The sequence below is a fragment of the Diabrotica undecimpunctata genome, chromosome 3 (genome assembly GCF_040954645.1).
Source record: "Diabrotica undecimpunctata isolate CICGRU chromosome 3, icDiaUnde3, whole genome shotgun sequence".
Taxonomy (NCBI): Eukaryota; Metazoa; Arthropoda; class Insecta; order Coleoptera; family Chrysomelidae; genus Diabrotica; species Diabrotica undecimpunctata.
The window spans coordinates 53,784,834-53,798,798 of NC_092805.1; the positions used below are offsets into that span (position 1 = coordinate 53,784,834).

The window sequence follows — 13,965 nt, forward strand, 5'->3', positions numbered from 1 at the left end:
CTTCTCCTGCATAATACACTTCATGATCATCCACATGGCATTGGCCAGATCGGGGCCATCGCATTTCACTAATACCCAGAATTGATATTTGCAGTCTTCTCATCTCATTTATGGCATTCTGTGTTTTTCCGGGTTCATATAAACTCCGCACATTCCATGTGCCTATTCTACAGCTTTTTTCGATATCAAATTTGGCCAAGCCGGACCCATTCTTCGCACCCCTACCTTATTTAAGAGGCGCCCGTACTCGGGGCCATCGTTTAATTCCTCAGCTATATTGATAAACCTGGGAAAAATAGTGTAGTAGTCATTCCCTTGGATTTCTAAACCGCTGTGTACATGCTGTTTAAGTGGTTACCACCGCACCGGGTACTGTTATGTTTTGACCATTCTGGCCTAACTTCCGCTTAATACAAATACTGAAAGACCAGCTACCGCTTTCCAGGTTTGATTTTATATAAACCCTAAAACCATTGGGCTGCCACCTCCGCCCTTCAGACCGTTGTAAAGACCTTCTTCTCCGCCCTGGATGCCGTTGTGGTCTTCATCCATAACCCTGGAGAAGGGACCCTTAACAGGTACTAGTTTCCCGGGCCAGGAAACACCTGGAATCTGCGGAAGGCAGGGATTGATTCACTTTCCCTGATAGGACTGTCCAAAAAGGAGTTCCTACCCGCTATCCGCGAATCTCTATATACAGCAGTTTTAATATATTAAAATGAGTGAGTTTATTATCTAAGGGGATGTCATATAGTTTTTAGAGAAATTCCCTTTAATTTAAGGTGTCGTAAGCGGTATTTAGATTTACAAATACCACCCCTGATGCCTGATATCTTTCGTACTCGTTGTTACTTTTTGCACTCACGATGACCTCTATTAACATAAGTGACCAATTTAAAAAGTGATTTATAAATTATTGTAATTTAAATTTTATTAATTTATGAGACCGTATTACGAAGAGTGGGCAAAGAAAGAGAGGTGATGTATACCATTAAAAGGAGAAAGTTGGAATATCTCGGACATATAATGAGAAACAGCACTAAATACAGATTACTGAAGGTAATCCTACAGGGTAAAGTATTCGGAAAGCGAGGAATTGGAAGAAGGAGAATATCATGGTTGAAGAACCTGAGGAAATGGTTCTCCACAACAACAACGAATCTATTTAAAGCATCAGTCAATAAAATAATTATAGCCAAAATGATTGCCAATATTCGGAACGAATAGGCACTGAAAGAAGAAGAAGAATTTATGAAACAAATATTGCACGTCATAAACTGTAGCAATCAGAAAGTTACTAAGATCTCCCTGCTGTACAGAGTTTTCTATAATTTTATGTGGTAACAAATATCAGAGTACTACTACTTTTTTAAACTGTTACACGAAAACTCCACTCGATATACGTACATTTATATGATAAATGTTTCAGTCCGATGCATTAAAAGAAAATACTAATGCATAAAAATGGAAACTTTCCAAGTTTATAATAGACGCTTACTTAAGTTTAAAAATAATTAAAGCAAGTAATATAAATTACTACCTTGCCTATTAAACATAAAAGTAATATAAATTTATATGTCGGTTAACAATTTATATTATAAAAATTTTAACTACGTTAGCCAAGTATCTATGAAATTCCTCGATGCCTAAATTGATGAATATTAATATAAATTTTAAGTCCCACAATATACCTGCTGTAAAATTTCAAAATCTACGACTAATAAAATTATTGGCAACATTGCAGGAGCTTAGTTTTGTACCAGACAAGGTGTATACGGATCCCAAAAATGTTTTAACGTATTACGGAGCCTACTTGATCCTATGCGTTGGTCGGAGTCTACATAAAGCGCTACTTAGATAATAATATACTCGGTGTATATTCTCCTAGAGTTCGTATAACACCGTTTTAGTACGGAGCCCACATTAACCGCTAGATCTATATATATATATATATATATATATATATATATATATATATATATATATATATATATACACTGAATAGACATACTGAATAGCACGTATAATAATTAAACGTACAATAACTACCTGTTACTACCTGTGCCGGAAGTAAACAAAGGAATACATTGAAATAAAAAAAATAAATGGCTGCACAATCATTATTATTCTACATTACTGGGATTTTTTAGTATATTTTGAATTTTCTGTGCTTGCAGTTCAAAAGTTTGTTATACGTAGTTATTTTATATTTGAGTTACGACAAAATGTGGCGTCCTTGGATTTTAGATAATAAAGAAGAAATTTCTGAGCAAGAAGAAGAAATTTCGGAGCAATAATAATAAATTTCTGAGCAAGAATAATAAATTTCTGAGCAAAAAAAAAGAAATTTTTGAGCCAGAAGAATATGCCGATCAGAATGAGACCAGTACACGTGAAATCATATTATCACCAGAGGCAAGCCAGATAGTAACAAATGTGTATAATGGACTTTGTTTGAAATTATCTAAGGCAAAAGCTATAAAAGAAACAATATTTTTAACTAAAGTGCCTTAATCAACTGTGTATTAGATTTTGAAAAAATCCAATTACATCTGGGAAGAAGACAAGTGATAGTGCACAATTTCGCTTTATTGAATCTTATCTCTTGGAAACAATCAGTAAGACCGTTTATGAAATGTACTCAGTTAATAATTTTCCAACTTTTCTTCAATTTTCCAATTTTTCCAGAAAGTTAACGTATTGAATTAATTGAAAAAAATATTTTCCAATCGTGTTCTGAAAAAAACATTGACAGCTAAGAACTGACAAGATTCGTCTTTACATTATCATAATGATATGGAAAGAATACGACTCCAGAAAAATTCCAAGTTCGAATTCATTGAAATTTCCTAAATTTTTTAATTGAAGAAGATTTGTATTTTAAAGAAACTTATACAAAAAAAAACAATAACTATATAGAAGTTCTTCATACCCGTGTTTACGAAGCAACGAATAATGAACACACAGTTTTAGGTCTACCTCCATATTATTGTGTGCTAAATCCAATTAAACTGTTATGGGCTCAATTGAAACATGAAGGATGCAAGAACAATATTTTTCTTGAATGTAGTAAAATTAGGAAGAACAACTTGAAACCATAGATAAATCAAACTGGAAAGGTGTAATGAAAACGAAATGGCAACAGAAGAGGACTATAAAAAATTCCTAGTTCCTGTTAATAAATTGATTAATAATTTAAAGGATGATGACGAATCTGATATAAACTTTGATGATGAAACTAACGTGGACAATTAAATGTATTATTAAATGCGAAGATCAACGGGCACAAAGTGCCAATGTCATTTCTATTAAGTCTCTTTTATTAGTTTTAATCTTTATAGCTCCTACATTTTTAGAAATATTTACTTCAAATTTAAAATCTGGATTACTGTGTAGTGTTTAAATTATTAAGTATCCAAGTGGTTGTAAAAATGTACAGGTTGATATTTTTGGACGAGTCTAGTATCCTTTTCCCCTTAAACATTTTTGCAGTGCGCCTATGGTAGTGTATAAAACACAAATTAAATTTTGCGTATTGTTAAAAAACTTTTTCGTCCGATTTTTTTTTGCATCTGTAACCCTTATGAAGAAAATTAAAGCCTAAAAATTACCCCATGTTGTGCATATAGTTAGGAAATTCCTTATAGAATAAAATCATTTTTAATGTGAGCTTGTTAGAGGGGGTCACAACACCGAGAAAACACAGAGAAAATGTGTATATTTTTTAATAATATACTTTCAAAATAATACTAACATTTCGTTGTCATATTAATAACTGTTGAATTTAGATATCAATTAAAAAGCCCAAAAAATCATGATATATTATTAATATTGTAGGTATACAAAAATTAATAAACTTTATACAAACAAACATAACAGGCTCAAACTGTGATTTCTTTTATTGTAAAATTTATTATTTTTCCAGAAAACTAAAAAGTTGAACAAAGCCTATAACAGTTTTTCACTATTTAGTTGGTATCTAAATTTTACAATATTTCACTAAAAGACAAAAATCAAACGCGGGAATCCATGAGTGACTGTACATTTTATTTATGTTTATACCTGCTACCTACTTTTGTTAGTAATCTAATCAAATAGAAACGACTTCATAATGACATGCCGATAATAAATTCTACAATAATTTGTGATTTAACAGATGATAAAATAGTCACAAGACTCTGAAAATCTAAGTGAAATGATGAGAAAGCTACAAGATAAATGTACTAAAGCAGTCCTCATAAACTAGTTGGTAAAAGCAAACTATCTCACAATAGTAAAAAATACGATAAATAATAGACAAACAAACTCCAATATAATCGTTAACGAATATAAAATAAAAGCATCTGGTTTTAACAATAACTCAAAAAGCATGAACACTAAAAGCTACAAAAAAGCAAAAACCTATGTATGACATATAAATGAGACAATAACATCGCTCGAAAAACGATATAAACATAAAGAAGGAAACATATTAAAGTAGTATATGAAACGAAAGATATATATGAAAAAGATTTAGTAAGAAGGTTAAACATATCGGATTAAAAAGGACCTAGTTCTACTAAAAGAAAAATAAGAAAGAAAATCTTCTGCAAAATAAAAATATTATTATTGGGAAAATACGTCACAAATCTTGTTTTATTACATTTTAAATGTAAGTACTTACCAGATTCGTTAAAAATGATAATTGCTGCAACAAAGTGGCTTGTTCCTTCTCTAGTTGCGCTATCTCTCTAAGATTATTCTTTTGTTCTGATGACAATGTTTTTAGTTTAATTGCGGTTGTGGTAACTTCTATAGTATTAAAATCAGTAAAAGCGTCTGTTCTTCCTGTTGTAGAAGCAGTAACTGTTTCACCAAGAGTAAATCGTGTGGGGGTTGTAGTGGTCATCCTTGTAGTTGTTGTTGGTGTTGGTGTTGTTGTAGGAATAGTAGTAGTTGTAATTGGTTTTGGTGTTGTTGTTGGCGTAGTAGTTGTAGTTATTGGGGTAGTGGTGGTTATACCTGGAGTTGATGTTACTATTTTCGTTGTCGTTGGTGGTCTAGTGGTGGTAGTTGGTGCAGTGGTTGTTGTGGTAGTGGTTGTAGTTGTTGTGGTAGGTCTAGTTGTGGTAATTGGTTGGGTAGTTGTAACAGGTCTTTCAGTGGTAAAAGTGGTTTGAGTTACTGAAGGAGCAGCTGAGATTCTAATTACACCTGGTGAAATTGTTGTTACTTTAGGTTTTCTAGTTGCTTCATTAGAAAACAAATTTGGGAAGAAAGTCGTTAAAAATGTTGGAAATACTGACGGAGTCGTACTTATAAATATAGGAGTAATGGTTGTAGGTGTTAGTTTTCTTGGTGTGCCTATTTTTTGAATTGCTGAGAATGGAGTTGGTTTTTCAGGGTATATTGTATCATCCACGATTTTATTTGATAGAATTGCGTTGTCCTCGGTAAAAGTTTCTTCTAACTGTTGGGATAATAATATTAAAAATTAGTTTGTCAGTCTAACCAAAACAAATTGTTTAATAACTATTATTAATATAAATTTTACGCATCATTACGTTTTTAGAAAGCAGCCCTAAAGATCGGTAATTAAAATAAAATTTATGGCAGATTATACCTTTAGTGGAGTAACCTCAGGTGTACTTGTAGTTGATGTGATAGTGGTTGTGGTGGTGTTAATGGCTTGTTCTGTCGGCATTGTACTTTGTACGGTGGAAGAAGACTCGGTGCTTACAATTTCATTAGAAAACTGTGTAGTTGTGCCAACCTATAAAATTTGTGCAAAAAAGTGTGTAGAGATATTTAAAATGCCCTATGGAAGTGATTAGAATGTTTCTGTACAATGGTTTGATTTATGTACAATAATATATTTTACAGAAAGCAACTTATATAAAAACCTATTTACATAAACTTAATTCTTATTTTATTCAAAAATATATCTTAAATCTAAAAATCATTATTAAGTTATCACTAGAAACAATATGCGTTTTCCATTCGGTATAAAAGATTCGATTATAGAAAAATATTGTGTTTTATATATAAGTTGTTTATAACTGATAAGAAATAAATCACATAACGTTACTAACGCTATCTTAAGAAAAATTACTTTTATATTACTTAGATTACAGTGCAATGTTCTACAGATACCATTTTCAAATAATTTTATGTTATAGATCGTAACGAGCAACAACAAAGGGTATTGCAATTTAGATTTCTAATAATCATAAAGGTAGTATATAAATATGCTATAAGTGAGAATTATAATTGTAGGCAGTGAATTCTTAGAAGTAATAGTGACGTTTCAATGCTATCGTAGGTCCTCCAGTCGCGTACGAAAAATTTCATAAGAAGTTATGACAAAGCTACTTGGATCGAAGTAATACCTATTTATATTATGTACCACGGTAATGTAATAACAAGAACAATAAATTAATCGTTTTATTTTAGTAGGTAATAGTTAAAACTCCCTAAAACTGCGATCGTCGATGTAAGCAGGCAACTCAGGGATTAAGTTGTTTTGTTATCGAAGTAAACAGTACATGACTCACATAAACACATTGTAAATATTTTACATTTTTTACACAGTAGTTTTTTTTGGACAACGAAGTCTTAAAATTTTATTACATCTTTCGGTGTGAGATAATATTCCAAAATCAGTCTTATTATTTTATTTGATTATTGAAGCAGTTAACACGTATTTTAGTATTTTAAACAATATGGAAGGCGAGAGCAGTCAAAGTTAACGATGTTCAAATTTTTCGATCGAAGAAAAACTATTATATGTATACAACGTATATTATTGACTCCGTGAAAGGAATAAAGTATGTTGGTCAACGATGTAGTTACTCTGTGTAGTAATTTGACTAAAGTGTCGAGGAGAACTATATACAGAATTGTACAAAAAAATTAAACAAAGTGAAGGCACATCGGATAATGTCCCTTTTAGGGAGCTTTGTAAACAGCTAACTACATTACGAGACTTGAAATTCTTTCGATTCCAAGCCTTAGTTCAAGGGACTTATGATGGATGTATCTCCATAGGTTGGGTTCTTCACAGTGACCGTTGAATGATGAGGATTCTTGGGTTAAGCAAATACAGCTTCAGAGAAATAAAAACACTTGTGAATTTCGGCTTATAATTAAATTTTTTAGAGTAGAAAGGCCTTACGCGGCCGTATATTACTATACAATTTTAAATACACTTTCTTTTATAAAATATATGAAAACACCGGTTTGAGAATACCCGATTTCGGCGAGCGAGTACTTGATACGTGAAATGATAATTTACTACTGTCGTGGTGTGAAATTATTTAACAACCAGACGCCAGAAGGCGGGGTGTTGCGGAGAAAACTTGACCAAATGACTATTCTATACTAAGAAAAGTCTAAAGATTTATAGATAAGTTTAAGTATAAGTAATTACATTTTTGTTATTTTATATTTTAAACTAATGTTCGTTTCCGGAATATCCCTCTTGAAAACTATGAAACCACAGGTAGAAAACGCATCCAGCTTGAAGATGACACCAAATATGTTATTTGGAGAAAATTCCACGCTTTCTTCTTTCGGAACAAAATCCCAACACTAAAGAAAGTTGAAGTCGAAATAAATTCCAATGGACAGGGTTCTTATAGAAAAATATGAAATTTTCTTGTGGGGGAAACACATCCAAGAATATTGTCGTGGAGGGCGAAAAGTGTACTATTTAGATGGAACTTGGATGAATCCAGGTCATACTGTCTTAAAGGAGTGGAAACATTTTGAACTTAAAAGTCATCGCCAAGCCTTCATTGAAGAGTTTTTAACAGGTTTAAAAATACCAGTGGGTAAAGGATAATACATATAGGTAGCGATTCGAGTTTATTTTGTAATGGCTTCTTACTATTAGAATCCGAGAAAGCCAAGGATTACCATGAGGAAATGGACGCTAAAAGATTCGAAAGTTGGTTTTCAAAGATTCTACCAAACCTTGTAGCAAATTCTGTCGTTATTTTGGACAATGAGTCATACCACAGTCGATGGTTGGAGCCAACACCAACAACTGCCTAACGGAAAGGTGACATTATCAATTGACTCTCTCAAAAAATATACCATTCGATGACAACATGTTGAAAGTACAGTTATTAAATAACGCGAGGATACATATACCCAAATTCAAGAAGTATGCCGTCGACGAAATGGCTCGTAAAAACAACAAAATTGCATATTGCCTCTCTCCTTATCATTGTTAGCTGAACCATATCGAGCTTATCTGGTCTCAAATACAAAAAAAAGTGGCAAGAGAAAACTTGAGTTTTAAAATAGCGGAGGTCAAAAGCTTGTTAGCTACTTCCATAAAAAATGTCACACCTGAGTCTTGGAAAAATTGTATAAGACACACTCTAAAAGAAGAAGATACAATTTGACACAAGAGTGGATATTTCGGTTGTATCACTAATTATCAATATAAATATATATAAATAGTTACAAATATAAATAATATATTTATATATATATATTAAGATTAATTTTTAAAATTCACTGCAACGGTGTAAACGATAGACTGCTGAATGCTAAACTACCAAATCAATAAGTAACTTATCTCTTTCTTTCTTATGGCAACGTTGATCTACTATACCTTTTTACTACTCCTAAGAACACGACGTTGTCGTGCATGACTTTTACATATAATATTATCGTACTTTCTCGTAACTTTATCCTTTATACGTACATTTTCTATATATAGAAATTGTATATAATCTAATATTATACATTAATATTGGTGTTGGTAAATACATTTTATTAGATACCTTATCGAAAACAAAAGGATCATTAATCTACAATAATTTTGCTGCATGCGAATAATTAAAATATAAATTGCTAGAATATCTATCATCACAAACTATAACAACGATGTCGTTGCTTTATCGCATTCACATTTCTGAGAATCTACTGCCTACAAATTTGATTCTCAACTATAGATAAATATTTTTTATTGAGACTATTACAAATCTAAACTTCTATCGCTAAATTAATTGAGTGTTAGTGAAGTTTGTACGAAATTGATTAGTGTCTAGTGCATAAAGTAGTTAAGTCTAATTACTCGTCAACATAATTTTAGTTTTTATATTGCATAATGTATCTTAATACGTAAAGAAACCTAGTCATTTTATAAAGGACAGCATATTATACACTAAAACGCATGGATACATGTATTTTTACGCTAAAGGTCTGTCTTGATTCACGCCATTACATGACAAGTTTCGTCTTTGTTTAGAACTCATTAGGTAGAGCAAAAACCAAAGACATTTATGGAAACCGAAACGCCGGTATCTAACGAAATTTCTCATTTAACAATAGCGGTAACGCACCATAGTGCCATCTAATTTAAATGACAGAAAATATTTGAGTGCCAGTATGTGACACTAAAATTGACTGTGTTATTTATGTTTTAGGGAGTGGCATATTATGCTTTAGAACGAATAAGGCCTCACCTGACCTCTAAAAGTGAGCTAGGGCTACACCTAAGAAGACGAAAGCAGCTAAAGAAGCTAGTCCTGAGAATATTTCAACTCTCAAACTCGGAAACATCATAGGTAGCAGAAGAGAGCTTGCTGATTGAAAAGGAAGAATTTTGGAGTGCCTTGATTGTAAGATGCTCGAGATTTCTGCAGACGAAAAGTGTTTTATTTGAGGTAATTTAAATGGACATATAGGCAGAGAAATAGTGGGAATAGAAAGAGTTCACTAAGGTTTGGCGAGTGGAATAAGAAATGATAAAGGAAATAGTGTTATTGACTTTGGATTGGGATGGAATTGGTCGATTATTTATACGTTCGTTATGAGGACTGAATACTAGTACGATGAGATGAAGTTGTAAAGTCGTTAAATCGGATAAAAAATAATAAGAAGGCAGTAGGACCTGATGAAATACCTGTGGAGGTTTGAAAGGCTCTAGTAGAGGAAGGGATTGATATTTTGTTGCAAATGATGGGTGGGATATATGAGGAAGAAAGTATGCCCAATGCATGAAAAGAGAACGTGATGGTATCACTGTATAAAAATAAATAGGACACTCAAGAGTATAAGAACTATAAAGGGATAAAGTTAATATGGCACACCATGAAAATTTGGGAGATAACCCAAAGGTTAAGAAGAGTGGCATCGATAGGAAAAGAACAGTTGGGTTTATGCCAGCGAGGAGGACATCAGATGTCTTGTTTAGTTTGAGATAGTTAGTAGAGAAATGACAATAAAAGAGAGCTAGATTTGGTATTTATAGATCTAAGACTCGTAAAGGATAGGTATGATGTAGCGTACACCAAAGTATTGGATTGACCGAAAGTTTTACAGTGACGGTTGATTTGCGTTAAGGTTCTTCACTGAGTACCTACCTGTTTAATCTTGTTATGGATGCTCTAACAGAGAAAGAAAGGGAGGGGGCTCCTTGGTCAATGCTCTTTGATGATGATATCGTGTTAGTAGAGAACAGCAAATATATGTTGGAGAAAAAGTTAAAGAGTTGAAGAAGAGTTATTGAAGAATAAGGACTTACTGTGAGGTTAAAAACGGAGTATATATGTTTAGGAAGTAGAGAAATGGTTGGGGACACAGAATTGTTTGAAAAAAAAACAAGAAGAATTTGGGAGAATTTAAATATCTTGGCTCCTACATGACGGAAAATGGAACACTAGATCGAGAAATTGCCCACAGGATACAGGCTGGTTGGTTTTACTGGAAGCTAATTAATGGAGTACTTTGTGATAAAAAATGGGAGAAGGGCTGAAATGAAAGATATAAAAGAGTGTGGTGAGACCTGCGTTGGTGTACGGCGGTGAAGTGTGGCTTGTAAAGAAGATTCAGGAAAAGAAGATGGAGTCAACTAAAATAAAAATGTTACGGTTAATGTTGGCTAACATTAAGACTTAATGGACAGGATCATGAACGACTTGATTAGGAAAAGATCCGGGGTGACAACAGTTTCAAAAAAGATTCAAGATTAAATACTGCAATGGTTTGGTCATGTCAGACGTAGAAATAAAAACTATGTGGGACGAAAGATAGATCTGTTAAAAGTTGATAAAAGGAGGGGTAGAGGAAAACCGAGCATAAGATGGGAGAACTGTGTGGCAGAACACTTGAGAGAGAAAGCTTTAGATAAAGAATAGCCGATAGACAGAAACAAGTTGCGATGAAAAGTAAGGAACAGCAACCTCTGAAAAGGGAAAAGCGGAAGAAGAAGAAGAAGACAAGATAGCTGGTGGTTACCCTTATATAGGCTTCAAATTAGATAAACAACCTGCTTGGTAATTAACCTACAAAGTTTGTTTCTTAAAGTTAAGGTGCTGGTTCAGAGTTTGACCAGGATACCCTACCTGTATATAATGATACTTAAACATTATGTGCATCTAGGTCATGTTATCAAACTAGGAAAACCAAATCAAGATGCTGAAATTAAAAGAAGAACACAACTGGCATGGGCCGCTTTCGGCAAACTAGCATAAATCTTGAAAAACACCTCCATTGCTGTTAACTTAAAGAAAAAGGTGTATAACACATGCATACTACCAGTTTGTACCTACGGCTTAGAGACAGTAGCCCTTACCAAAAAATCTGCTAAAAAATTAGAAACAACACAAAGAGCAATGGAACGAATCATGCTTAGAATATCACTGAGAGACAAGATTAGAAACACCGAGATAAGACGTAGAACGAAGATTAGGGATATTGTAGAAGAAATTACAAATATGAAATGGCGCTGGGCAGGTCACGTAGCCCGATATAATGACAACAGGTGGACACGGAGAATTCTAGAATGGTGACCAAGGACGACAACAAGAAGCATGGGAAGATCCCAAAAGGTTGGGTAGATGACAGAAGAGCAGTGACAGGCAAACAGTGGATTAGATTGGCGCAAGATAGAGAAAGATGGAAGCAATTGGGAGAGACCTACATTCAGGAGTGGATGGAAAATGGTTGAAAATGAGAGAGAGCGCCTACCTAACTAAAGTATTAACACGAAAATCATTAGTCATTAATTTTTAATATAATTGTAATTGTTTATTGGGTACGTATTTGTTATAAAGTATATTTTAAAGTAGTACAAACTTCAAAACTGGTCCTTGAATCATTTTAATATTTAACATTTGTGCTTTGTGTGATTTAATTGGTGTATCGGTGCAGTACTATAACAATAACTATTATCAACTACAATTTCCGTTTAAGTCAACAAATATTTACAAGATAAATCAAGCAAATCATTCTTCTTTTCTTCTTATACCATGTCCATTCCCGAACGTTGGCCTATCATATTGGCTATGATGATTTTATTTAACGCAGATCTGAAGGATAACAAAGACTTATTAAATTACTTAGGTAGGTTACGAACCACGATGTTCTTTTTTAACCGGGATCCCTCTTTTCACATATTTTACCCTGAATAATAAGATGAAGGACTCCATAACATTCTGTGTACAATGACATGAGCAAAATACTCCAATTTTTGTATTTTCATGGTCTTTCTTACTTCAGGTTATTTCTTTAAACGTTGTAATACCTCTTTATGTAGCTTATGCGAATCAGCCTTCAAATTCCCACATTTCGAAAGCTTGAAGTTTATTTAGCAGCGATTTAGGGAGCGTCCAGCTTTCAACTCTATACAATAATGTCGAGAAGATGTATCATGTGACGAGTCTTATATTCAGGTTATTGTTAATATTCTGACCACATTTCCTTTTCGACCTTACATTTGGACGAATACTGCCCTGGCCTTTTCAATAATTGTTATCTCTTTGATTATATCCCAATTGTCATTTATATTTTAACCGAGATAGTAGACTACAAGTCCATGGGAAATTTTTAAGGGGTTATTTGTTTCAGCATGAATCACATATGAATCAATACTACAATATTGTAACTACATATGCAATACTACTACATATGTAATAATAACTGTAGAAACTATGCCATCAATTTTTATCGGTACAGGTGACTACACATGTAAGATAAACTTACCACTCAAGGGTCTTTTTGGTCAAAGATTTGTACGGAATTTATATATTTAGGTAGGTAATACAAAAATAATGATGCCTAATGCCGTACAAAAATATTGGTATCAGTAGCAGGAACAATCTTTGATTTTCGAAAAATTTTGACCTCATTTTTGGCAATTTGATACAGTACTGCATTTACACACATAGTTTTGGATCGTTATTTAGATCACTTTTTTACAGTGCCGTACAAATCGGCTGGTGCAGTGGTTAGAAATCTAGGGCACATCGATTTTTAAGTAGAACAAATAAAGTGATTTAAGCCAATATGAAACATTTTGGACATGCCGTACATTTTTCACGGTACATGTGCTTATTAAAGTAAAATTAATTTCCTTCTGATTAATGGGATATTACGATCAAAAATTTCTTTAGGGCATTGAAATATTTTGTTCATATTGACATTATTTATCAACAAAAACGAAATTCCGTACAAAAAAAAATAGCTGTGTAGGTAGGTTGTGTAATAAAATGTTTTTGATTTGGTTTCTTTACGGATTCCTGTTCAAAAATGTCCTTTTTAAACAAATCAGAAGGTAGTCGGCTAAAATTTTTGAGCAGAAATTGTTTAAACAATTTTTTTAACAAATTTTAAAAATAACCTGTTTTTACTCCCTTAATGGCCCCTTAAAAATGCCCCATGGACTTACGTAGTCTATAAGTTACGTTCTCAGTTTCCTTTATTTCAGTTCAATATGCTGTAATTCTGTAGTCATCTTCTGTAGTTTTTGAAGTATTAAGTTTTAAGCTGTATTCTTCGTATTCTCCAGTAACACGGTCAATTATTAACTGTAGTTCTTCCGCAGAACTCGCAAGGAACACAGTTTTATCTGCATATCTCAGATTACTCATCTTAATTCCGTTGACCATATCAACCTTGGTAAGTGCCTTTTTGAGAATATAATTTTTATCGTTTTTCATGTCTAAATTTATCGAATGTTTTTTCAAAGTG

The 13,965-nt window shown here is 32.9% G+C and overlaps 1 protein-coding gene across 5 annotated transcripts in view; it reads right to left on the reverse strand.

Moving 5' to 3' along the window:
• Positions 1–13,965, reverse strand: part of LOC140436811 (uncharacterized) — a 321,169-nt gene that overhangs the window by 59,260 nt on the left and 247,944 nt on the right. For all 5 annotated transcript variants that reach the window (XM_072525934.1, XM_072525933.1, XM_072525932.1 and 2 more), the window contains 2 exons: positions 5,603–5,752; positions 4,664–5,449 (listed from right to left, as the gene is read on the reverse strand). In XM_072525934.1, coding sequence (XP_072382035.1) covers positions 4,664–5,449; positions 5,603–5,752 — 936 coding nt within the window. The remainder of the gene's footprint in view (positions 1–4,663; positions 5,450–5,602; positions 5,753–13,965) is intronic.